This window comes from Natrix helvetica (genome assembly GCF_964273705.1).
Source record: "Natrix helvetica genome assembly, chromosome: 1".
NCBI classification, from domain to species: domain Eukaryota; kingdom Metazoa; phylum Chordata; class Lepidosauria; order Squamata; family Natricidae; genus Natrix; species Natrix helvetica.
In genome coordinates this window covers 247,443,274-247,471,205 of record NC_138548.1, presented here as the reverse complement: position 1 = coordinate 247,471,205, position 27,932 = coordinate 247,443,274, and the positions used below count along the sequence as shown (strand labels likewise).

At 42.5% G+C, this 27,932-nt stretch overlaps 2 protein-coding genes across 2 annotated transcripts in view; one reads left to right on the top strand and one right to left on the bottom strand.

Annotated features, from left to right (window-relative positions):
- The window catches only part of LLGL2 (LLGL scribble cell polarity complex component 2), a 377,463-nt gene that overhangs the window by 108,214 nt on the left and 241,317 nt on the right, over positions 1-27,932 (bottom strand). The gene's annotated exons all lie outside the window — the stretch shown is intronic.
- LOC309382629 (G2/mitotic-specific cyclin-B1-like) lies at positions 11,560-12,960 on the top strand. The gene has a single exon (XM_081934338.1). It carries the CDS (start codon positions 11,667-11,669, stop codon positions 12,891-12,893), a length of 1,227 nt encoding a protein of 408 aa, XP_081790464.1. The 5' UTR covers positions 11,560-11,666; the 3' UTR covers positions 12,894-12,960.

Below are 27,932 nucleotides of genomic sequence, written 5' to 3'. Positions count from 1 at the left end.
CTCTTGTACTTTTCCTAAGAAATTTAATGTGTACCTCCCTGGGAACATTGTGTGTTCTAGCATAAGCTGAGTTTACTCTATAAGCCAGGTCTATTTCCCATCCCATCTGTTGTTTCTCCTTCTGAATATACTCAGCCAAAATGTTTGTCATGATGTCCCTTATGTTTTCATCATCTGTCTCCATCACGTTTTGAAATCTAAGATAAAAAGACATTCTCTCAAACTCTATTTTCATTTGTTGGGTGTCAAGTTCTTTGTTTCCCTTCTGCACACCCTCTATCCCCCCCCCTCATCTCAGCCGCCCCATCCTCCAAAAGATCCAGTCTCTGTGAGTTCTTATTAATTTTATCCTGGTTCTCTTTAATTTCTTCTTTCATCTCCTTCAGCTGTCTCTTTATTTCCTCTTGTCCCTGTAGAATTTGTTGAAACATTTGATGAAACTCCAGGTCCGTAGATTTAGGTTGCTTGAGGGCTGTTAACGTTGATTGTGTGCTAGGACTGGAGGTTGCAGATGTTGGGGCAGAGGCAGCAAAGCCTGACTTTCCAAGAGGTGGTCTTTTAGATGCCATTGTTTATGAAGTAAAGAGTCCAGTCAGTATAAAGAAGGATCAGTCAGAGGGGTAGAGCAGCCAAGAGAGTCCAGGAGACAGAGAGTCCAGGCAGAGGGGGATTTTCTAATCACCCTGGCAGATGAGCAAAAGTTTTTCACTCCAAGGAGTTCAAAGGCAAACAATCAACAAGAGTGTTATCCAGGTAGCATGGAGACAAAGACCGGAAGCCTGAAGTTTAGAAGGTGAGTCAAGTTTCACATTTCATAAAGACAACGGAAGTGTGCCATCTTGCCCTGCCAGCTTCTGGTTTCGAGGCAACAAATAAAGTTTTCCAAGTTCAAAACTCCCAAAGCTTCCAGATCTCATTATTTTATAGGTTTAAGTCCAAAAATCCACTTAGTTAGGGTGTGGCATCTTTGGTTTGGCTCTCCCCCTCCTCCTTCCCTTGGGGCTGAGAGCACACTTGTTTCCAGCTGCTTGTCCGAGGGGGGGGAAAATCCCCCTCCCCTCCAGCCGCGCCTCTCCAAGTCAAACTGAAAAAAAAGTTTGCACAACTGACGAGTTTTTAAATTAGTAATGGGGATGGAGGGAGTCTACGCCTCACCGCTCCACCGCCGCATCCTTCAGTTTTCTTTTTCTCCGCACAGCCTCTTAGCGAAGACGCCCACACGTCCTCCGATCTGCTCCCTGGTGCCTTGGGCGAGGCGGGGGACCTCCTGCTGGCTGCCGCCAATCCAGGGATCCCCGCGGTGCCGCCCCTCCAGTAGGACGCTTATACGGGGTGTCCTGTGCCCCTCAAGAAGTGGGGAAGCCCACTGGGGAGCCGGAGCGAGCAACAAATTGCCCGTCGCCGTCAGCCGCCGGAACCGGAAGTCGGGATTCACATTTTTTTATTACCGGTTCTGTGGGTGTAGCTTGGTGGGCGTGGCATGGCTTGGTGGGTGTGGCAGGGGAAGGTTACTGAAAAATGTCCATTTCCTCCCAATCAGCTGGGACTCGGGAGGCAGAAAATAGATGGGTGGGGTGGGGCCAATCAGAGGTGGTCTTTACTGGTTCTCTGAACTACTCAAAATGTCTGCTACTGGTTCTCCAGAACTGGTCAGAATATGCCGAATACCACCTCTGGACTGGGGAGAAAAAGTGGCATTGTAAAACTAGCAAAATACTTCTCATCAGAGCAAAGATCATGGGAAAAATTGCTTGTGAATGAGTAAATCTAAAGGGGGGGTCATGGACTGGCTTTATTCATTCACGATTTTCTAAAACAAAGACAGTTTGCTAGGCAGTGGGTTAGTGTATTGTGCAGACCCAGGCATTAGTGGTTTATTACATGGATTATAATCAGATGAATCAGGGTTTAGGCATAGCATGTGAATTAGATCGTTGCCATTTTTTTCCCACCTGAACGGACAGAATTCTCTTTTGCTTGAGTTTTCTACGGATGAAAGCCTCTTCTTTAAAGAGAATCAAAACTGGTCATTTGGACATCTTACAAATGGAGTTCAAATGCAATGTATTACTGCACCACTGGGTGGCTCTCACACTAGCCACAGAAAGGAAGATTTTGGTTCCCGATCTTTTCCTTTTAGAGTTTGAGGCACGTTGAAATTGATAGACTACATTCACCGAACATGTACAGCAGGGGTGGGTTGCTGCCGTCATTACTGCCGGTAGTTAGGGTTAGGGTGTGAGCAATTGCCCATAAATAGGTCTGCACATGCGCAAAACATTTTTAAAAATTAACATTGTGCAATTAAAATTGTTCTGCGCATACGCAGAACTGAAAATCAAGATGGAAAATCAAGATGGAGGCACCAACAGCACCGACCAGGGAACCAGTTTGGGGGCGTGGCAAGCCTGGGTCGTTGCCGCTTCCAGCGACCCAGGCCGCCAAACCACTACCGATTCAGCCGAACTGGTCCGAACCAGTAAGAACCCACCACTGATGTACAGGTAGTCTTTGGCTTATGACCGCTATTGAGCCCCAAATTTCCATTGCTAAGCAAGGCAGTTGTTAAGTGAGTTTTACCCCATTTTGTGATATATATATATGCTGGTTTTGTTGTATTCGGGTCTTTTCCCGTGTAAGGTTGAGATTGTCTTTGCAACGTTTCGGCAGGATCATACCTGCCATCTTCAAGCTGTGGGCTTTTTAAGATGGCAGGTGTGATCCTGCCGAAACGTTGCAAAGACAATCTCAACCTTACACGGGAAAAGACCCAAATCGCTGCAGCTGTTAAGTAAAGGATGCAGTCATTAAGTGAATCTGGCTTTCTTCATTGCCTCTGCTTATTGGAAGCCGGCTGGTGAGGTTACAAGTGGTGATCACTGGCCCTGCAACTCTCATAAATACAAGCCAAGTGCTAAGCGCCTGAATTTTGATCACGTGACTGTGGAGATGCTGCAAGGGTCGTAAGTGTGAAAAATAGCCATAAGCCACTTTTTTCAGCACCATTGTAACTTTGATTGGTCACTAAACAAATGGTTGTAGTTTGAGGACTACCTGTATGCAGTCAGTCTTGTTCAACCAGGAATTACTTTTTAGAAAAGGATTGAAATCATGGAATGTACTAATCTGCAAGCAACCAAACTGCGGGAGCACTCGTGGCGCAGTGGTTAGAATGCAGTACTGCAGGCTAACTCTGCCTACAGCCAGGAGTTCAAATCAGACGGGCTCAAGGTTGACTCATCCTTCCATCCTTCCAAGGTGGGTAAAATGAGGATCCAGTTTGTTGGGGGCACAATATGCTGACATTTGTAAATCTCTCTGAGCGTGCTATAACTATGGAGTGGTATATAAGTCTAAGTGCTATTGATGTTATGGCTTGGCAAAACCAATCAGAGAATGCACATGCGAATGCCCTTCAAGCAGAGTTCTGACCAGTTCTGGAGAACCGGTAGCGGAAATTTTGAATAGTTCAGAGAACCAGTAAATACCACCTCTGACTGGCCCCACCCCCATCTATTCTCTGCCTCCCAAGTCCCAGTTGATCTGGAGGGAATGGGGATTTTGCAGTATCCTTCCCCTGCCATGCCCACCAAGCTGTGCCATGCCCACCAAGTCGTGCCCACAGAACTGGCAGTAAAAAAAATTTGAATCCCACCACTGCCATCAAGGATCCAAAAACTATATCGCAATGAAAACATATCTCAGTGGAAGATATGCCCCTCCCCTTGCCACATACATTTTAATAAGAAGATTGTTTGCTCTTTCTTTTAAAAAAAAAGAGATCCTGGCATCCCACTGGCATAACATGAGAGTAGTGCTCTCTGAAGTCAATGGAACTTATTTCTGAATATAGGATTTTTCCACAAAACTGGCCTTCTTGGAGATAATGTCCTTCTTCCTTAAATGTTACTCACAATCATACTTAGGAGATGAGAACTAATTTTGCCAGCATTCAACTCAATTAATATGCCAATGATTCTGTAAGGAAAGGAAAGAAAAGAAAAGAAAAGAAAAAAGAGAGGAGAAGAGAGAGAGGAGGGGACGAGGAGAGGAGAAGAGAAGCTTGTTTTCTTGCATTAAATTGTTGCACCGTTCATTTGGTTTGGGGTTAGCTGACCAGGTTTATGAACACAGCCATTGCAATTTGGAAACTATAATTTATATCTTAGCAGAAGCAGATTCTGTAAACCTATTGTTATTCAATGAAGCCCAGGTTAAATAAGTCTTAGTGTCTTGGCATCATACATGTACTTGGCTATATTCTATCTTAACATTTCTCTTTAATGCTTGAACACAGCTCATTACAAAGCAAAAAAAAATGCACTAAAGAAACATGAGAGTCCAAAAATGACTCTGGGAAAAAGAACAAACTTTCCAGATTGAGGGCTGAAGAAATTCAACATAATTTTTAAAAAGAAAGATAGTGCTATGTTCTCTTCTGGAGGCCCACACCGCTTTACAGCCAGAATAAAAATTGCCCAATTTCAAAATGTGTAAAGCTCTTGAAAATGTCAGCATTACTCTTCAACAAATAATGTATTTCTTACAAGCACTCTAGAGTACCAAAGAGAGGGAGCAAAAGCATCAGAGCCCTCTCACTGGTTCACTCATCAGTTGCTAAAGTAGGAGCTGCAAACGGTTGTTAGGAGAAAATAACAGCCTGAGAAGTAGTGTTCAGGGAAATGCAACAACATCAGGAGCAGAGAAACGGTGAATAGATCACTCAGATATCAATTTTTAAAATATGTTCCTATTTCAGACAGGCCGTGTTTTACAGTATTCTATCACTACCATATGGCCTATTGTTTTGACACCTAACTGGTAGAAAAAATCCATCCAACTGGTCTGCAAAAGAGACTCTTGTAATTGAATGATTCTGTCATTTTCTAAAATAGAGGTATTGTACTATATTTTGCTATCTCCAACCTAGATCTTGTTTCCTCATCCAAAGATCAGTAAGCATATGTTTGGGGCTTTGTCTCCATCATCACTTAGGGTTTTTTCCCCTCTCTTCATTATTCTCTTTTCTTTCATCTGCAAATTTTGTAGATTAATGGCCCCCAAACATTTTGAGCAGCAGGGACCGGTTCCATGGAGAAAGGTTTTTCCGTGGACTGGAGCTGGCGTAGTGCTGCCTGCATCCCACAAATTGGCTTAGTTTGTTTACGCAGCCCAGTTGCGGACATGCTGTGGACCAATGCCGGCCCACGAACCAGGGGTTGTGGACCCCTGTTGAAGATTCCTTAAATGTACTGATTTCTTTGTGCCCTGAACTTGAACAGTACCCTTTTTGGTAATTTTATTGGATACTGCTTTTGTTGGATACTGCTGCAGCCAACACAAAACCCGGGTTGCTTACCAGCAGGCAGAATCAGCAGCACTCCGATGCGATGAATGGATGCAGCAGGCAGCAGACAGGCAGAGAGGCAGCAGGACAGGTAAGACTGTCACTAAGCAGGTCGCCTGGCAGGCTTAGCCAGCCAGGCGAGGCTGGAGAGGGGGGTGGCGGGCTTTCGGCCTTCCCTCGCGGAAGCTTACCACCCGCCGCCCCCGCTGGCTCACCGCTTCAGTGAGGGAAGGCCTGAAGGCCTTCCCTCGTGGAAACTTGCCTCCTGCTGCCCCCGCCGCCCCGCCGGTCCGCCGCTTCAGCGAGGGAAGGCCCGAAGGCCTTCCCTCATGGAAGCTTGCCTCCTGCCGCCCACGCCAGCCCCCCACTTCCGCCGCTTCAGCGAGGGAAGGCCCAAAGGCCTTCCCTCGTGGAAACTAGCCTCCCGCCACCTCCCTCGCCCTTAGTTGCTTACCTGAGGGAAGCAGCAAGCTCCTGGAAGGCAAAGGGAAGGGAGTTTTGAAATGGAGGACCTGCTTTTAAATGGGTCGCCTCCAGCCCGCTCACTGATTGGCTGGACTCCAGCCAATCAGTGAGCGGCAGGCTGGGCTAGCCTAGTTTAGTGTGGATGGGCAGGGGAGCGAGTGAGCTGCATCAGGACGGTAAGGGCGATCGAGCGACAGGGCCGGTTCCGGTTCCCAGAAGTTACTTCCGGGTCCGGTTACTTCCGGGTCCATTCACGATCCGGTTTGCCCAAACCGGTGCGAACCGGCAGAAACCCACCACTGAATGGCACCTCCCAGAGGAAATAAAAGAGGAACTAAAGGGGAGTGGAGTTTGCAAAAGTCAATTAGTTTGCTTAATTGGTTCGTGACTCTCCGAGACTCCTTGCCAAATGTTGCAGGTATTAGCCTGTCAGCTCTCCAAGCCAGATAAGGTCGGTGACTGTAAATCCTGCCTTGAAAGACTTTGCTGGATGTGAATGAACAAAATTCACAGTAAATTAATAAAAGGGGGTTTTGTCAGGAAAAGGAGTTTGCTTCATGCTCTTGGGAAGCCTCAGTTAGAACAGGCGGAGAGACATCCTGAATACTAAACTCTTTGGCTATCAGTTCTGTGGAGCGTTGTAAATTCAATTCTCTCATGTTTCTGAGTAATCTTTGTCTCATTCTTAACTCACATAATAGGAAGAGCTATAAATCTGTGTGGGTTCACAGTGGTTAGTGACAAATTATTATTTTCCTATTGATCCCATACAGAACATTTGTTGCGGAGATTTGAAGCACAATGAGAGTTTGTTTATTGGTGCCAGTCGGCTCCTCTAATTAGAACTCTTCTGATTAGCCAATCACTTTCTCTTCTACCTTCAATTAAATGGAATTACATAGTCATCATTCTTCTGTTTAGCTAATCCCCCTTTTCTCTAATTTCAATTAAATTGTAATTATATGGTCATAAATGTAATTTCACTGCAATTGGCAAAGGTTGTTTGTGATATAGAATAGTGTTTCTCAACCCCAGTAACTTTAAAATGTGTGGACTTCAACTCCCCACCATGGGATTGGGAAATCTGGGAGTTGAAGTCCACATACTTTAAATTTGTTGAATTTGAGGAACAGTGATCCAGGAGCTGTCTTGGGCTCAAATATCAAAGATATATATTTCTGAAAAAGTTTCTATCTATAAAAGAAGTCAGGCAGGATAATTTAAAATCCCAGGTTCCTAGAGGAGTGTCCTATGGGTGTCAGGGTTGACCGATGCATTAATTAAAGCAGGAGCCTCAAGCAAAGTTTGAAGAAAAATCCAGTCGTTTATTAGGAGCACCATGTCAGCACAGACCAAATGAAGCCAGCTCTGACTTCACTCAGTTCACACCTTGCCTCTGACCATGTTTCCCCCTACCCCAAGATGTGTCATCAATCATATTCTGGGATGTGTTTTATTTTGACTGAGGTGCAAATTCCTCAATGCAGCTGCGAGGCTTGATTCCCCATCCCCCTGCCTATGGCAACTCGGGAGCAGGTCAGGAAAGCTTCACGAGTTGACATTGGGTTGTTCACCAATGGATGAGTCCATATTCTACTCCTATTCCCTTTAGCAGAGAATAACAAAACTCTAGGGCAGAGTCAAGATAGGCTAAAGCCAACAAAAGGAATGTGTTTCAAAATGAACATAAAGGCCTATCCTTAGATCAAAATAATGTCTCTGCTCTTAGATATGCTTTCACCATACAAACATCCTGCAGAGGCTTCAATGATGGATGAGTTTCCTTTAATCACACACCATGCAAGTTTCTTTTGTCAGGATTGGGACACCTGGAAATCCATTCTAATCTCTCCAATTTACATGTGGGCTGCAGTACAGTAGAAAGAACATTCCAAAGAAAACACTGCCCTCTGTTCAACTGCTAGCGGAGCTTCTACTTCATTGTTTGGGAGGAACTGGATGCTTTGATCTCTTCTCAGCTTTCATCTTGTTCTTTTCAGTCCTGTGTTTCCGGACAAGGGATCCTTTAGTTTCTTTCTTCATCTTTCCAAGACCAATCACCTTGTCTACATATAATATTCCATCCAATTATTTCCACATCAAACCGCCTTGTTACTCATTCATGTTGTCAGATTGTTACAGTAATTATGTGCCAATTAGTTCAGCAGTGAAGGATATCTGGAGCAGTAAAGAAACTGCCATTAAAAATAAAAGATTATGATGGAGTAGCGTTGTGGTGATGGGCTGTAATACACATAAATTCTGACATCTGTCTCCTGAGCTAGCAGCATTTACAGCTTAGATTTAATGTTCTTGCCTTGACTTTCTGCTCCAAATCCCACTTTGAGGGGTGGAACTAGGGCAGATAACTACTCTTTTGGCTCTTTCTTCTAACTCCAAAATGACATTTAAATTATAACAAGGAATACCAAGGATAATAGAATAAAAAGTATGAGACATAACAAGTGAAGAGGGATTAACCCCACCAATAGTCTTTGGAAAGGCAACTGCCCGATTGAGAAGATTTGGGCCAGAATTAAAAGCTTATTTACCTTTTCTAAACATACGTTAGTGTTGTTTTTATTATGGGGTAAACAATTGGATTGCTACCTTACAAACAAAATTATATTCTTGTGCATATTTTCCTGGAAATACAATACAATACAATACAATAGTAGAGTTGGGAGGGACCTTGGAGGTCTTCTAGTCCAACCCCCTGCCTAGGCAGGAAACCCTAACCTTCATTGAATACAGAGAAATTTACTTCCAGGTAAATTTGGAGATGACGAAAATGAAATGGTTTGACAGAGTTCACACAAAATGGATCATAAATTGGCTAACCATAGTTCAGATTACTGTGTCTAATAAATCTCTCTCATTGCAATTAGTTCCTTGTTCAGCTTAATTTGCGATCCCAGCATATTGGGTTAGTTAAGTTAACCACAGTTATGTTAACCATGAATGTTGTGTAAACACATCATTGGAATGTCTAATATTCTTGAAGAGTTTAATGTTTCCAGTGATGTTACTGAATGTTACAAGTTAAACAGAATAGTGGTGTGTACATGCCAGATAGTGGAGCTTTCTGTCCCTTTCCTATTACCTCCCATTTTGTTTATTACTGGATGAAATGAATAGGGAAATAGTTTGCAGACTTTAAAAATCCAGCAAAAAATACTGTCTATGTTTTATTTATGTTTTAATTGAAGGAGATAAGTGATAATACAATTATGTTGTTAAATAGATTAATAACGATACAATGAAAGACTGACATATATGTCACCGTGAAAGACCGAAATCTGGTGAATGTCGACATTCACCGGTGAATGTTGGTGAATGTCGACATTCACCGGTGAATGTCGACACATACCAATTTCGGTCTTTCACGGTGACATATTGTTACTGTGAAAGTCCGAAATTTCAGCGTAACGCTTTCCTTTCGCTTTTCAATTCGCGGTCCTGGAAACTACTCGTTCTAACGGCGCAGGATCGCAGGTTTTTTTTTAAAAAAGCCCGCGAATAGAAGATGCTTAAAAGGAAGCGAGGAGCCGAGGTATTAGGGTAAGGGTATTAGGGTAAGGGTGTCGAGAGGATAAGGGTATTTAGCAAATGTTTCGGATATACACCAAGCAACTATGTGAATGTCGACATTCACCAGATTTCGGACTTTCACAGTAACATATATATATGAATTGAATAATTTAGAATACTTTGTTTTAAAATGAAGGATAAGGATAATAATGAATGTATGTACATTTAATAGATGATTGGTGATATTATGCATAATTCTAGGTAGTGATGTATATTATAAAGATATCTTGTTGATAAATAGTTTAATAAGGAAGTAATGAAAGATTAGTATATCTATGAAGTGAGCATTTAGAATACTTTGTTTAAAAATGAAGGAATGATATTTTTTATTTGAATGTATGATGTACAAGGACAACAATGAACATAGGCATACTTGATGGATGATTAGCGGGATTATGCATAATTGAAAGTAGTGATGTATAAACATGAATAGTTGGTAAAAAAAAATATACTGTAAAAATAATCAGAATGAGATAAGTGATTACATAAAGGTATATTGTTATTAAACAGACAATCAAGAATGCAAGGGAATTAGGTTTGTTGAAAGGAAAGAAATATTAACTGTAATTGAATATATGATGTACAATGAAAGTGAGGTACCTAGTCATATTAGATGGAAAATTTGTGACTGTATACGTAATTGAAAATATAGATGCACAAAAGGTTGTAACCAAACGACATGCTGTATGTAATGGATGAGACTTTTTTATGTTGTCTTTTATGTTTAAAAATATTTTTTTAAATAATGCTGTCTTATGTCTTAAGCATGTTCAGTTGAAAGAAAATTGTATTATATTCCATAGACAAGTAATAATAATAATAATAATAATAATAATAATAATAATAATAATAATAATAATAATAATAATAATAATTTATTAAATTTCTAGACCGCCCCCTCTCCCCGGAGGGACTCGGAGCGGTGTACAGGAAAAAATTAAAAACATACAAACAATCAAACACATAGGTAAAAATCCAATTAAACAACCCCTGTACAATTTATAAAAATTAAAAAAACAGACCTTAAAACCAATCTTAAAAATTTAGAAATAGGACTGAGGTGGGATAGGTGGAATTAGGCCAAGCCGGCTAGCTGGAATAGGTGGGTTTTAAGTTTCTGACAGAAGGAGTGGAGATCCGTAGTCATTCTAATGTCGGGGGGGAGGTCATTCCAGAGGGTCGGGCCCATCACAGAGAAGGCCCTTCCCCTAGGCGTCGCCCGCTGGCACAGCCTAGTGGATGGCACCCGGAGGAGTCCCTCTCTGTGTGAGCGAATCGGCCAGAGGGATGTATGGGGCAGGATACGATCTCGCAAATAACTAGGTCCTGTGCCATGGAGCGCCTTAAAAATGATGGTCAACACCTTGAAGCGCACCCGAAAAGCCACAGGTAGCCAGTGTAGCCCGCGCAGGAGAGGTGTTACGTGGGAGTAGCTAGAGACTCCCGAGACTGCCCGCGCGGCCACATTCTGAACCAGCTGCAGCCTTCGGGTGCATCTCAAGGGGAGCCCCATGTAGAGAGTGCTACAGTAGTCTAGCCAGGACGTCACAAGCGCATGAGTGACTGTGCGGAGGGCGCTCCGGTCCAATAGGGGACACAATTGGCGCACCAGGCGAACCTGGTGGAACGCCCCCCTGGCAACGGCTGTCACATGGTCATCCATGGACAGCCGGGTATCCAGAAGGACGCCCAAATTGCGTACCCGATCCACGGGGGCCAGACGTTCAAAAGTAGTAATTTCAAGTAAACATACATAAAATGAAGCTGACAGGAATTTTATTCTACCCAATCAGCCTGGTCCTTTGTGTTTCAACTTCAAAATTAGCCCTGTGAAAAACAACAGGATTTACTTGCAACAAAGTACCGCTATGTTGAAAGCTGCAGGTTTTCTGTTTGTGTTAGAATACATTTACAAGTTATGTGGCTGCATAAATATATGATTGCCACAAAGAAGAGGGAGTGAAACTATTCTCCAAGGCACCTGAGGGTAGAACAAGAAGCAATGAGTGGAAACTAATCAATGAGAGAAGCAACTTAGAACTGAGGAGAAACTTCCTGACAGTTAGAACAATTAATCAGTGGAACAGAAAATGCCTCCAGAAGTTGTGAATGCCCCAACACTGGAAGTCTTTAAGAAGATGTTGGATAGCGATATCGCACTCGTGCAGCTGCAGCAGCAATCGGCTGTCTTTTGGTCCTGGGCGAGAAAGGGAGCGAATCGGAGCAAGCCGGTCGTGAGGATCTCAGGAATCCAGCCTAGACCATGGCTTTGCGGGTCACCCGGAACACAAAAGTCAATGCTGAGAACAAAACAAAACCTGCGATGGCCCTCAGTAAGCGAGGGGTTGCTGCTAGCAAACCAGGTTTGAGGCCTAGGACTGCTTTGGGAGACATCGGCAACAAAGCTTGTGAGCCCCAGTGTAAAGACGTAGCGAAAAAGGAAATGTTGAAGCCTACAGCCGTGGACAAAGCGATTACTCGGAAAATCACAAAACCTACTGAAAAACCAATTCAACCTGTGAAAGAAGAAAAGCCAATTCCAGAACCTGTTAAGCTGGAGCCTCTATCCCCAAGCCCCATGGAAACATCTGGCTGTGCTCCAGCGGAGGACATATTATGCAAGGCTTTCTCGGATGTACTACTTGAAGTGAAAGATGTAGATACAGATGACGTGTCTGATCCAAACCTTTGCAGTGAATATGTTAAGGATATCTACAACTACTTGAAAGTTCTTGAGGGTCAGCAATCGGTGAAAGCAGACTACTTGGCAGGTCAGGAAATTACTGGAAATATGCGGGCCATCCTAATTGACTGGCTTGTGCAAGTTCAGATGAAATTCAAACTGTTGCAAGAGACCATGTACATGACGGTTGCCATAATAGATCGGTTGCTTCAGAATAACAAAATAGCCAAAAGGATGCTACAACTGGTTGGTGTAACAGCCATGTTCATTGCTAGCAAATATGAAGAAATGTTTCCACCAGAAATTGGTGATTTTGCCTATGTGACAGATCATACTTACACCAACTTACAAATCAGGCAAATGGAAATGAAAATCTTACGGTCACTGGATTTTAACCTTGGTCGCCCTCTTCCACTGCATTTCCTAAGGAGGGCATCAAAAATTGGAGAGGCAGATATAGAGCAGCATTCATTGGCAAAATACCTGATGGAGCTTGCACTGGTGGATTATGAAATGGTACATTATCCTCCCTCCCAGATTGCAGCTGCAGCGTTTTGTTTGTCTACTAAAGTTCTGGAAGAGGGAGAGTGGACACCAATTCTTCAACACTACATGTATTATACTGAAGACACTCTTATTCCTGTGATGCAGCATATGGCAAAGAATGTGATGTTGGTAAACGGTGACCTTATAAAGCAGATGACTATCAAAAATAAACACGCCAGCAGCAAACACGTCAAGATTAGCACCCGTACGGCATTGAATTCTGCAGTCATACAGGATCTCGCTAAACCGTTGTTGAAATAAATATAATTTAACTTTTTGGACAAAGTTGACACCATGTGTCACTGTTTGTGTGTGTATATAATATATTCTCTTAAAGTTTTTAATAAACTTCCTTTAAAAAAAAAAGATGTTGGATAGCCATTTGTATGAAACGGTATAGGGTTTCCTGCCTAGGCAGGGGGTTGGACTAGAAGACCTCCAAGGTCCCTTCCAACTCTGCTATTGTATTGTATGATAGTGGAATACAAGCACTGCAAACAGATAAAATTAAAATATGAAAAATGTCCTTTCCTATTGCTGTGTGTCTTCACTATGAATGATTTACTCAGTATTCTGCTGTTTTGTGTATAATCATGTATCAAATCAGTTTACTGAATAGTTTACAGCAAAGAAATCGACGAGGAAAAAATCTGTTTCCATTTCTGACTGTGAAGACATAAAAAAAATATTCTTGTATATCTTCTCCTAAGCCGGATAGAGAAAGATCACCATGTGTGACCAAATATTTACAGGGATATGAAGAGTACATTATACACTTCCATGGGATAAACAAAGTTTTTTTTTTTTAAAGCAAATGTGAGATTTTGTTAATGGATATAAGTTATTTGCATCCATTCTTTCCAGCCAAAAGGTAAAGTGACCGGAATCAAACAGCAGGATATTTAGAACAGGGTAAAACATTAAAGCAAGCTATTTATTCTTGATTTATTTTTCTTTTTGGTTCTGTACATCAAGTGTGAACAGTAAGGGAACAAGCAGCCAAGAAACACACCATAGACTAGATCAGTGATGGCGAACCTTTTTTGGCTCGCGTGCCACAAGTGGGGGGAGCGCAGGGGGGTTGAGTGCGAGCGTGCCGCACCCATAATGCAACGCGCGACCCCTCAGTGCGCGCGACCCCACCCATTTTTAGATGTTTTTTTTGCCCTCCCCAGGCTCCAGGGGCTTTATAGGAGCCTGGGGAGGGCGAAAAGAGCCTCCCCTGACCCCCCGGAGGCCCTCCGGAGGCTTCAGGGACTGTCTGGAGGCTTCCCTGAAGCCTTCGGAGCGCTTAAAACCACCCTCCGAGCAAACCGGAAGTGACTTCCGGTTTGCTCAGAGCGTCGTTTTAAGCGCTCCGAAGGCATCAGGGAAGCCTCAGACGGTCCCTGAAGCCTTCGGAATGCTTTGCTCGGAGGGTGGTTTTAAGCGCTCCGAAGGCATCAGGGAAGCCTCGGATGGTCCCTGAAGCCTTCGGAGCGCTTAAAACCACCCTCCGAGCAAACCGGAAGTGACTTCCGGGTTGCTCGCAGGGTCGTTTTAAGCGCTCCGAAGGCATCAGGGAAGCCTCGGACGGTCCCTGAAGCCTTCGGAATGCTTAAAATGACCCTCCGAGCAAACCGGAAGTTAGTTCTGGCCAGCTGATTTTCGGCTTTCCGGAGGGTCGAGGAGGCCATTTTTGCCCTCCCGAGGCTTCAGGAAAGCCTCCAGAGTCTGTGGATGACGAAAAATGGGCCAAACAGGCCTACCAGAAGTTCTGAGACTTCAATGAGGCTTGCATGTATGTGCGGGAGGGGGGGAGCATGGGGTGGGGTTGTGCATGCATCTGCGGGGGGAGGGCATTGCATTATGGGTGTAGGCACGCTTGCGAGCCCTTTTGGCATCTGAGCAGAAAAATGTTTTCTCTCACTGTTTTAGAGTCTTTCCACTTTTGTGGCAATAATCACATATAATAATCTTCTTTATCTATTTTCTAATTGACTGCCCATTATTCCTAGCAGAACCAAAAGTTCTGATTTTATTTCATTGCTAATGTTTAACATGTTTTGCATCATTACATATATTTGAACCCAGAAATTTCTGGATTTTTTAAAAGTTCACCAGTCATGATAAACTGATCATTCGTGTTGTTCATATTTCCAACATAAATCTGAATTACCTCTACACATTCTAGACAATTTTTCTGGACTTCCTACACCAATGGCACATCATTTTATAAAAATTCTCTTTTATGTTCTAACATAAGTCCTTTTAACCATACATTTTCCCACTGTTTCATCAGTACGTTGTATCCAGACTTGTTAGCCATTTTAACATACCTTTCACTTGTTCTTCTGTTTCAAATTTCAATAAAAGTTTATACATTTTAGCAATTACATCATCATTTATACATAGTTCATCTTCAAAGTCTGTCTTATGCCACACAAAGCTTGATCTATGTTATGTACAAGTTTTTACTGAACCAGGAACGATGAGTTCTGCTCAGGACAAAACTCTATGGGTTCAAAGCCTCCAAAACAGTGGAGGTTGACTGTGCAATATTTATTAACCTTCATAATGTTGTAATGGTGACACTGATGGACAATGATGCATTCATACTGATCTCTTATATTAGCAGTGGCCGGCAAACTTAAACACTCAAAGAGCCATTTGGACCCGTTTCCCACAGAAAACAAAACACCGGGAGCCACAAAGGTACTTTTTCCTGTACCTGTCATAACTGAAAGCCCTATCAATTGTGGAGACAACTGGAAAACCCTCCCCTTGCAATAGAGTCTTCTCCTAGCGCACTGTGCTTCTCTCTCCCCCCCCCCGCCACCGGAAACTCCTCAAAATTGTGGCGCCGACCGGTGACGGAGCCGGAGCAGAGGGAGGAAAGAGCCACATGCGGCTCCAGAGTCACAGTTTGCTGACCCCTGTCTTATAGCATGATGCCCTTAAGAGAAAAAAAAACACTATAGCTAGTCTAATTGATTGCTTTTGAAAGTGGCACAAAACTATAATACAAAAATCTGCGGACATATTTGTTGGAGAGAATTCTACCACAAAGGAATTTCTTGCTTTATATATACAGAACCTGCTGATGGAGTCTTGCCTGCAACTCTCTGTCAGGGGAAAAACACCCTGTTGGAGATCAATGGACCGTAGCTGATTCCCTTCCGCATATCTTTTGAGATATTGAGAAAAAATAAGTCTTTTAAGAATTCTAATTAATAAACAAACTTTAATAATAAAATAATAAAAGTAAATGAAACAGAAAATAACTAATTGGTTACATTTTGATAATGAAAGCTACGTTTGCCAAAGTTGGCTGCCGAACAAAAGAGAGAGGAATTTGGAATGTGTAACGCGTGCGCAATAAATCACTTTCAGATAACATTTTGTTTTATGACCTGCGCAATAAAGCTTTCTTAGTTTAACTCTTGAATGTCAGTTTAGGCAGTTCAGGCTTAGCAAACTTTTTAACATCGTGACACCCCTTCTTTTGCTAGTCTGGGCTGACATCATCAAATCATCAATTAAGGCACATCTTCTTTCGCAGATACTCGTGTTGATTTGCGGCGAGTGGTTTGTTAAGCATGTCTGCGATCTGATCATGTGTAGAAACATATTGCAATTTAACAAAACCTTGCTTAACTAATTGCTTTGTGTTTTGATAACGAATGTCAATGTGTCTGGACCTAGAACCTGTAAAATGTGACTCAGAAATATAAACAACAGATACATTATCTTCCATCACGGTGATTGGTCGAATCGGACGTGTCCAGATATCTGTGATCAAAGCATCAAACCACGTTAGAGAATTACAAGCATCTGAAACACAAGCATATTCAGCTTCAGTAGATGAACATGAAACAAAACTCTGTTTTCTCACTTGCCAGTAAACAGGACAACCATTTAGGAACATCATGTAACCAGAAGTGCTTTTGCGTGACTTCTTGTCGCTCGCCCAGTCGGAATCAACAAAACAAATCAGCTTTGGTTGATCAGCGTGTGTTGGTTCTAGCAATAACTTCATGTGCTTAGTGTGTTTTAGGTATTTCAACAACTTCTTAATGCATGACCAATGAAATTGTGTTGCCTTACCTACGTGTCGTGATAAAAGATTAACACTAAGTGTGATGTCAGGTCTGGTCCAACTACTAATGTATAATAGTGAACCAATGACTGAACGATAGAGTGTTTGATCCTCGAACTCAGGACTTGGTTCATGTGTTAAGTTGTGAAAATCTGTTTGCATGGGTGTTTTTGTTGTGCTAGCATCTTTCATGTTGCAATGATGTAGAATGTGGTCAATTTTCTCTTCTTGTGAAAGACTAAACCCCTTCTGTGTCTTTTCAATTTGAACACCTAAATAAGTGCTAATGTGTCCTAAAGATTTTAGTGTGAAGTATCTCTGCAAACTTTTGGCAAAAATCTCACTCATTTTCTTATTTGGACCAATATAAACAATATCATCAACATAAACAAGAATTATCTCATATGCATTGTTAGATCTTTTTGTGAACACGCATTCATCAGTTTCGGACTTAATAAAGCCCATTGAATTTAGTTTGTCAGTAAGACATAAATACCACATTAAACCTGACTGTTTCAGACCATAAAGACTTTTGTTCAGGAGCCAGGTATCCCCTTCTTGCTTTCGGAATCCTGGAGGGCTTCTCACGTAGATCTCTTCATCTAGGTCTGCATGTAGATAAGCTGTGTCCACATCAAATTGGAAAACTTCTAAACCAAGAATAGTTGCAGTGGTTAAAGCAATTTTTACACTTTCAGTTCTGACTGTTGGTGAGTAAGTGTTTGTGTAGTCCTCAGGATAACGTTGAGCGAAACCCTGAGCTACAAGTCTGGCTTTGTATAAAGACTCACCATTTGGTTTCTTCTTGATTCTGTAGACCCATCGGGTGCCAATGACTTTCTTGTTTGCTGGAGGTTTTGCAGGTGTGAATACATTAAGTTTCTTTAAACTGTCCATTTCATCCTGCATTGCATCATACCATTTGTCTTGTTCTGAATCAGGAAGCTGTTTGATTTGTGTGAATGTCTCAGGAGGAAGAGTAACGTTGCAAATCAAAGGTACTGGTGTTTTTGTCAGTTGCCATGAATAACGTTGTGGAGGGATTCCTTTTGTGGCCCTCTTGGAGCGTCTAGGAACAACAGACCAGTCTTCTTCTTCATCATCATCATCATCCTCGTCCTCACGTTCGTCGCTAGCATCAGCATCCGCGGCTTGCGAAGACGGAACATCAGGTTGTGAAGAACTGGTAGAAGGAACATCTGCCTGCGAATTGTCATCAGGCTGCGTGGCATCTGGAACACCATCTCTAGGAAAATAAACTTCAGGATCATTGGAATGAATCCTGGACCAGTCAATATCTTCCTCAAAATTAGCAGATTGTGAAATGACAATCACATGTTTAGTATCAATGAATTTGTACCATTTTGAATTATCATCAATACCCATAAATCTCAGTCTCTTTGCTACTGTACCTCCCTTTCTTCTTTGACTTAAGGGAGTGTTCACCATAGCATATGAACCAAAAATATGGAGGTTCTTGAGATTAGGCTTGTAGCCATACAGCATGTAGAAAGGAGTTTGATTGATTACACTGCTCCAAGTACGGTTGACAATGTAATTTGCATATTTGATTGCTTCACCCCAGTATGCGTTACTGAGATTGGCATCTTCTAGAAGACAACGCATCATGGTTTGTAGAACCCCTTGTCTTCTTTCTACGACTCCGTTATGAGCCGGTGTATATGGAGCAGATGTCTGATGAAGAATTCCATTCTTACGCATCCAGTCCTGAAAACGCTGAGACATGAATTCTGCACCACGGTCACTCTGGATTCTGGCGATGCGAACTTGGTATTGTGTAGAAACAAACGCTGCAAAGTCTTTAAAGATCTGAAAGGTCTCAGATTTCTCTCTCATAGGATATACAAATCCATATCTAGAATGATTATCTACAATTGTTAAAAAATACTTTCTGCCACCAAGTGTTGGTGGGAAAGGACCCACTATGTCAGTGTGTACCAAATCAAAAATGCGTGTTGACCGGCGTGTAGCGTGTTTTGGAATTGGAGCCGCCTTAGATTTCGCCTTTTTGCAAACCGCACAATCCAAAAACACCTTACACCCCTTTAGATCCAAACCTTTTGCGAACTCCGGCATCTTTCTAAGAACACGGAAACTGGCATGCCCCAATCTTCTGTGCCACTTGTGAATACACCTGGAATGCAAAGGTTTACCAGTTAGTGAATTCTCAACATTAACAGTTTCATGAGGACCCTCAGGCTTGCTCTGAGCAATCTGTTTCTGTTTTCTTTGTTTGTTGGCTTTAGGAGCCTTTGGCACAGTAACGTTTTCTCTCTCTGGGACAACTCTCTCTGGGTTTACGTTGTGCCTTTTTGGAGTTTGCATACTTGCCTGTGCTTGCCCTTTAGGCTTTGGCTTTAAGTAATAAACACCACCAATCAGCATAGTTTCAGCAACAATATCACCATCTTTAACTAAGTAACTTGCTTTTTCGAGGTGGTGAACCTGGAACTTTAACTCTCTAGACAAGTGACTTTGACTAAGCAAATTACTGGTTGCTGAAGGTATGTAATAAACATCAGGGATGTGTGTATCGAGCTCTTCAATGTAAACAGTTCCTTCTCCCATAACCTTGCAAGTGTGGTTGGTGAAGGAATACAGTTCTCGATACTCGGGCTCTGGTTCGCCCATCTCTGTGAAAAGTTCCCTTCTGTGGGTAACGTGCACAACTGCTCCACTATCTAAAGTCCACAAAAGACGTCTGTCGAACTTTGGATCAGGTTGTGGAACGTTGGTTATGGCCAGTGTCACAAGTGGAGCTTGTGAATCACGCCTTGGACCACGACGACCTTGTCTTCCGCCTCTACCTCTGCCTCTGGAATCTGTTCCTCTGGGCTGGTACGTGGCGGGAGCTGGAACTCGTTGGGGACAATCCCGGGTGTCATGTCCCACACGGTTGCAGGTGTAGCATTTTGGCATCCTTGGAGCGTAGCCTCTTCCTCGGAAGGGACGTCTGGCTGGAGCCTTTGACGCTGGAGGTCGTTGCAGATGTGGGGTAGCTAACCTGATAGCTTCGTCTTCCACTAAAAGTCTGCAAACGTGGTTAACTGTGCATTGAGCAATAGGCACGTAGTTAATCTTTGCAACAGCATCTTTCCATTCATAATTCAATGAGTTAATGATGATGCTAATCATTTGGATATCATCGATTACATGGCCATTTTGTCTCAATTCACTTCTCATTCTTTTCAGTTTGGTCAAATGTCCACCAATTCGTTCACCAGGTTTCAACTTCGAACCATGGAACTCGGACATGAGCAAACATGAGGATTCAATTGAAACGGGCCTGTAGCAATCTTCCAAAATAGCCCATATTTCTTGGGCAGTTGCATCAGGTGGAAAGATACCTTGGATCTCAATTTCCATTGACATGAGTAAAGTCGTGATTGCTCTGTTTTCGAGGTCTCTTATCGCAGGTGTCCAGGGTTGACGGGGAGGATTAAAAACCATGGAATATGTGCCTTCTCTTCGAAGCAAGAGCGCAATTTCACTGACCCAGGCTTTATAATTCTCTCCTGACTCCTTTAATTTGGACTCACCAGTCAAGGGGGTGACTGTGAATACCTGCTGAGGAATGATTTGTTGCTCTGGTTGCAAAGCTGGTTGTTGAACCAGGGGATGCTGGGGTTGCATCATTGGCCTTTGCGTGGCAACATCAAATTGGCTTCCTCGAATTCGCCTTTGGCTTTGCCTTTTTCCATCTAGGGAGAATTCCGCACCGCCAGGGGGTGTTGAAGACTTAACCTTTGATGGCAAAGTTTGGGCTTCTGTAAAACTCATAGATAGATCTCTAAAAATCTGGTCCAATTGTTTTATCTTTTGTTGTAATAATTTTTCTCCGCCAGCAGATGGCAGTGCAGCTTCACTTTTTGGCTGCCTCTCCTTTCTATACGTGGCCGGAAGTTCAGTTGACTCAAAGGGACCACGTGACCTCGGTGACGTGTACATGTCTCTTTGTTCTAATTGACCAATGAACTCTGTGGGGTGTGTCTTAGGCTGTTGTCTTGAAGACAAGATGGCGTCCTCAGACATTTTTGGAGTGGGGGAGCTTCTCCTACTTCGCCTTATCTCTTCAAAACACACTCTCGCCTCCCTAGCATATTTTTCAAACAGCTTTATTTGATCAAGATAGCTTTGCATTTCTTGCTCATCATCTGGGGGAATTTCATAAAATCTGCTTTCTGCGTGGGAGGATTTTTTTTGTGCCGGCAGTTGCCATTCATCAATCGTTTGATAATCTGCGAGGGTCTGGGAATGGAGTGGCTCTGGCAGAGTGGGAAGTTTTGGCTTGGCCCCCCAAAATTCATAATCTCCTGGAGATATTTTAGAAGGAGGAACCACTGACCTCGTTTCGTGGATGTCGCGTCCTGTAGCTCCTTCTCCCATATTTGGCTCGGCACCTGAAGGAATTTGTTGTTCCTGAAGCACGTTTTGATCTTGCTTCTCTGTGTCCGAGGGAGCCTCCTTGTCAGAGGAAGCTGATCCATCTGTGCTCGCCCCGTCTTTCTTTTTTTTTTTTTTTTCTCCGACATTGCTAATTAGGCTTAGTCGGTTATCTTTAGATAGCATGAAGGGAAAATACAGCCATAAATTGTAACCATCTCAGCTGGTATCATCAAAACCAAAACTCTGCTACCAAGTTGTCAGGGGAAAAACACCCTGTTGGAGATCAATGGACCGTAGCTGATTCCCTTCCGCATATCTTTTGAGATATTGAGAAAAAATAAGTCTTTTAAGAATTCTAATTAATAAACAAACTTTAATAATAAAATAATAAAAGTAAATGAAACAGAAAATAACTAATTGGTTACATTTTGATAATGAAAGCTACGTTTGCCAAAGTTGGCTGCCGAACAAAAGAGAGAGGAATTTGGAATGTGTAACGCGTGCGCAATAAATCACTTTCAGATAACATTTTGTTTTATGACCTGCGCAATAAAGCTTTCTTAGTTTAACTCTTGAATGTCAGTTTAGGCAGTTCAGGCTTAGCAAACTTTTTAACATCGTGACACTCTCAACCTAAAATAGAACCTACTAGAGTCAATTTCTCTAGCTGCTGATTTCATAGTGTACTGCAGCCAAATTGTAGCTAGAGGAAATGGCATAACTTCCCAGCTGGAGAAAACTTGATAGCACAATTTCAGATGATGAGATCTGAAATGGAATTTTCACCTACGATTTGATATGACTGGAAATTAATGGCTTTGGGATTTTTTCCCCACAGGTTTTTTTCCTTCCTTCTGTATTATAACGCTGTGGAGTTTTCAAGCTTTTTGGGGCCATGGGACCTGTTGGTTAATTTTTTAAAAAATCCTGAAATCTATGATCAAGAAGCCAAGCTTCAATGATGGAAAATTAGTTATGTTTGCTTTTCCTCCTTTCCCACTAGCCTGTCAGATAACATGTTCAAATGCTTATGGAATTAAACATTCCACATAACACAATCAAGAAAAAGAACTTTTGGAGATGACTTCCGCTCCCCGAAGGCAACGGACGTGCATGTCCGCTACTCGTCTTTTCGGTGGGCTCCCCTCGGGAGGACGGGGCCTTGTAGGGGCTCCCTGCCATAAGGCAGCTTGTTGGGACCCCCTGGATTGGCGGCGGCTGTGGGCGGGTCTCCAACTTTGCCCCAGGAGCCGGAAAGCATGGGGGGTGCGTGGCAGCGCTGTCATGTCACCGCGCGTCTTCGCCGAGCAGAGCCTGGAAGGAAACAACTAATTGGAGGCTACAGCTGAAGTGCGGGGAGGTGGGAAGTCTCCCCAATCTCTTGTTAATCTACTCAATTGATGAACAGCAGTCTTTTTAAAGCTTCGTTTCAATCTTTGGAAGTGATAAGATTGGAGGGGGGGGGTTTCACCCCCCCCCCTCAGAAAAGCGGCATTCATAATATCTCTCTCTCTCTCGGAGGAGAGAGAGAGACTTAAAAACCTACTTTCACTTCCTCTAAGTAATGGGAGAATGACTTTTTGCTACAATTGCGAGAAAGGATGGCTGACTTGATTCTTTTAACCTATTTTATGGGAACTTTTGACTTGTTGCTTTCTGACCTCCTGTGAAGGCTGAGCCAAGATGGCCAACTTCCTCCTTCTTCCTTGCCTTCACAAATGAAGTTCCTCTCTTGAAAGATTTTCTGGCTTTGTATTATTTCATACCCCAGAGACCTCCAGGAGCCTCTCCTACTACGTATTTCCCTTGGATTTGGAATATTTGATTCAATTATTTGGCTTGGAGCTGTACAGGAAGACTAACATTCTCTTCTGGGCTTGCCTGCCTTACGATCTCTCCCGGTTGTGCTTTTCCACAGACGCCATTTCTTTGTACAGACCTATAGCTATCTCTGAATTTAATATGGGCCCTAAACAATTACCGCCTGGCAAGGCATCCTCGGCCCCGACATCCTCTACGTCCAGCCCGATTACTCAACAGACACAACTGGCGTCTTTTCTACAACCTAAAGCTCCTGAAGAGAGTTCAAAGGATTTATCTGTTCACCAAATGCTTCAAACTCTTTTAAAGGGACAGGATGAATTGAAAAAACAACTGACAAAATTAAATGACCAGCTCAGAGAAACGCAACAACAAGCTACACAAAACAAATAGAGAATAGGTGTACTGGAGGAGGGCGTGGCTGGGATGAGGGAGGAGGTTAAGACAATTCAGAAGGGGAATATAGAATTTGAAAATCATATGATAAAGATGGAATTTGAAAGAACGTCTTTTTTCCTTAGATTCCAAAACTTGCCAGAAACAGAGAATGAAGATCTTAAGGAGATTATGACTACAATCTTAGCAGAATACATTAAAAGAGATAAACAACAGCTATGGTTGGATATTGATCTGATTTATAGGATCAATTCAGCATACGCTAGAACACACAATGTTCCAAGGGAAATCCATGTTAAATTTCTTAGAAAGACCACAAGAGATGAGGTCCTAGGAGCTCAAAGGGGGGAACCACTAAAATATAAAGACAAAGAAATAACCATTCTTAAACAGATTCCGAAGAAAGTAAGAGATAAGAGGAAGAAATATTCCTCTTTAGCAAAGAAATTATATAATAAAGAAGTCTGGTTTAGATGGTTATTGCCAGAAGGTATGCTGATTTTCTGGGAGGGCAGCAGAATTAGAATTAATACAGTTGTGGAGGCGGAGGCTTTCATTAAAAAACATAATGCCCTCCTAGACAAAACAGGGGACAGTACACAAGATATGAAGGAGGGAGGGGCCGAGGCTCTGCCAGCAGACAGGGGGGAGGATGCAACACTGAGAAGACTCAGGTCACAAAAATGTGCTGAAATATTATTGCAATTGTTGTTATAATGTAATTGTTGGAAGTGATACAAAAAATGATTGAATATATTGATGATTTAATGTAAAATCAAAAGCTGCCAATGTTTATTCAAATTTTGATGTTTTCTTTTTTTTTCTTTGTAAAAGTTGCGAGATTTGGGGGACTACCACCTTCCGCATGATGTAGCTGTCAGAATTTTCTATACCTATTTACCCCCTTTCCTTAAAACATTTGTAAAAACCAATAAAAATTTTCTCAAAAAAAAAAAGAAAAGAAAGAAAAAGAACTTTTCAGATTCCTTTCCTAACCCACAGCAGCTAAATAAGAAAGGATATAAGTGAAACTCAAAATCAATGCCCAGGCCATTTTCAACCACTTAATGCCTCTTATTGTTGCATCTCCTACTTTTACTCATCTGTCTATTCAATCTGTGTCTGTTTGGATCACTGCTAAGTGCTCTATGCTTACACTGATTATTGAAATGACATAAATAACATTTGGCTAGCTTTTGAGTAATGATCCCTTGTTTTGCTATTCTTTTTTCTTTTAAAGAACATTCCTCTTGGATGTCACGGTGTCATTTTAACTCAGCAATAGAGATAATTAAATAGCATGATATGTAATGCAAGTGGACACAGAAGTGTAATTTTTATAGTGGCCACAGCATATAATTTTGGAATGAGGGACAGAATGAATTGTTGCAGAAAATGACAGGCTTAGACTTCTCAGGATACAGGAAGAGTTTATTTGGCAGACAGGTTCAGAAAAGTTAGCCCATGGCTAGCATTGCAAGTTCTGAACAACCTTCATTATTGAAGCACGCATTCTTATACATTCTCAAAGGCAGCGTAACACCGAAACACTTAACTCATTTCTTATTGGTTACCTTGAGGAAAAAGCCTTATAAGGAGATGGGGTCTTACTTCTCCTTTTGTCTTGGTCCATAGGTACTGACTATGTGACTTTATGCAAACTTTAATTGAACCTTGTAGTTTTGGGCTTTTGACATAAGGACATATACTGGAACATTTTGTGTTTGAAGGCTGATGACATTTCCCTGTCCCTTTAAGCAAGCTTTTAACTGTTCCTTTTGCCACGTCTCCGTTTTCATATTTTAAAATCTATATTTTATTCTACTTGAATACAATGTTGAAATCCAGCCCTATTCATTTCCACAAGTTATGTGTCAGTATGATAGAACCGATAGTGTACAACAACAAAATAAATGATTTTACCTTGATCCCTAGATAAAACAGAAACCTTCTTTAGCTAGTGGTAAGTATAACTTGACTTATTGCAGGCTTTGCCCTACTGGTCCTTCTACATTTGGATATTCTCATTTATTCTGCTGGCTCTGAATTTCTGTCCTAAAGACCAGCTCCAGTGGCACTCATTAATGCAAGATTTTGGCACGCAGTTTGCTTAGACACAAAGTGCCCTTCTTCTCTTCTCTTGTCATTCATTGAGACACTTAGCCCACCTGGTATCATATGATTTTTTTTTAAAAAAAATCCGCTCCTATTGGTTGCAATAGTTTCAAATACATAACAAGTACTTAAAATAAAAAAAAAACCTCAGAAAATATAAACTATAATACATAATTTTGTGCTTTGCACTTTTTTATTACTTCCCTTTTTTATTACTTCCCTTTATTACTTCCCTCCCCTACACTTTTATTACTTACACTTCTGTGTCCACTTGCATTACATATCATGCTATTTAATTACTTTATTACATCTGTACGCTGATGATACTCAGCTGTACATTTCCACCCCAAACCACCCCAACGAGGCCGTCGAAATGATGTCCTGGTGTTTGGAAGCCGTACGGGTCTGGATGGGTGACAACCGACTCAAACTCAACCCCTCCAAGACAGAGTGGTTGTGGCTTCCGGCCCCCCGGTTCAACCAGTTGCTTCCATCTCTGGCCATCGGGGGCGAGCAACTGGCCCCCATGGAGCGGGCGCGCAATTTGGGCGTCCTCCTGGATGCCCGGCTGTCCATGGATGACCATGTAACAGCTGTGGCAAGGGGGGCGTTCCACCAGGTCCGCCTGGTGTGCCAATTGCACCCCTTATTGGACCGGGATGCCTTATGCACAGTCACCCATGCGCTGGTGACATCTCGCCTAGACTACTGCAATGCTCTCTACATGGGGCTTCCCTTGAGATGCACTCGGAGACTACAGCTGGTCCAGAATGCGGCCGCGCGGGTGATTATGGGGAGTACTAGGTACTCCCATGTAACACCTCTCCTGCGCGAGCTGCACTGGCTTCCTGTGGTCTATCGGGTGCGTTTCAAGGTTTTGATTACGATCTTCAAAGCGCTCCATGGCACAGGACCTAGTTACCTGCGGGATCGCATCCTGCCCCATACATCCCTACGACCAATCCGCTCACACAGAGAGGGACTTCTCCGGGTGCCGTCCACTAAACAGTGTCGGGGGGCGACACCCAGGAGTAGGGCCTTCTCTGTGATGGGCCCAGCCCTTTGGAATGACCTCCCCCTTGACATCAGGATTACTTCCGATCTCCGCTCCTTCCGTGTAAAGCTCAAGACCCACCTTTTTCAATTATCTGGCCTGGCTCAACCGTAGTTTCATCCTATTCCTCCTGACAGTCTTTTTAAATTTGTAATTTTTAATGTGGGGTATTTTAACTGCTAATTTTATTTTATTATTGTATGTTTTAATGACTGTTACCTCCTCCGTGTATGTGTATGCGTGTATGTGTATGTTTATATGTATATATGTATGTGCTCTTATTGTACGCCGCCCCGAGTCCCTTGTGGAGAGGGAGCGGCTAACAAATTAAATTTATTTATTTATTTATTTATTACTTCCCCTTGTTATTTTAAAAGCAATGTATTACTTTTTGTCAAGAAGTATACTCTTTGGAGCAATAGCAGGAGCAGCCCTTGTTTCCCCCAGGATTGTTTGGAAGTCCCAAAAAGAGTTGAGATGCTTTAATCTGGAGGTAATCTAGACAAGAGTCAAGCCAAGAGTCAATCGTGCCTTAAAGGGGAATTTTAACATATCTAGGGACTGTGAAATGTGACCGCTCTGATAAGGAAATTTTGAAGCAAAATAATGCTGAGATTCTTTGGAGTCGTAGTTCAGTAGAAAGCCTTCTATTGTTGCATTCTCCCTATGGGCAGCAGATGTACAGGCTCCTTCCTATGTTCTTGATTCCATTTCCAGTTGCAATTTGTTTGTCAACATGTTTCAATGCAAGCCTGATTGAACAGGTGGGTGGGACCCATACTGTTGGGGGCAACATGCTGACTCTGTAAACCGCTTAGAGAGGGCTGTAAAGCATTGTGAAGCGGTATATAAGTTTAAGTGCTATTGCTATTATTAAGCAGAAACAAAGGCACATTGCTCAAAAACCGCCATCAGCAGACATCTAGATTCTGAAATCTTGAAAGTTATCAAGGATTATGAAAATGTCAATTAATTTAGGAGCGCTGGGAGAGAAGACTGGTGCTAAGCAACCACCCTGTTCTTAACAAAGAAGAATGATCAATCCACACGCCTGGTAGTAATAACGGCTGTTGAAAAGTCAACTCAGCAGTCGATTTTGCGATTGCTGCAATTTATATCAGCCTGCAGAGAAATTTAAGAGCGGTAGGAACTTCCTTCGCTATTGTGTTGTGTATTTTCCATCTCTTTTTGTCTTGACGCAAAACAATGCTGTCATAAAATGTAATGTCACCTTTATGCTGCTTTTGTTGCAAAACCCTGCAAAGTGGCATTACCAAGATTTACAGTCACTCTAAGGCAGAGGTGGGCAATTAATTTTTCCAAGAGGCTATCTGAGAAACTGGGAGTGTTGTGGAGGGCTGCTGCCACTGCCCCCTGCCACCCCTCCAACGCCTTACCACCACCATGGGCCAGACAGGGCCAGACAAAA

Coding starts and splice junctions, on each gene's coding strand:
- LOC309382629 (XM_081934338.1), top strand. CDS start 11,667: ATGGCTTTGCGGGTCACCCGGAACACAAAAGTCAATGCTGAGAACAAA.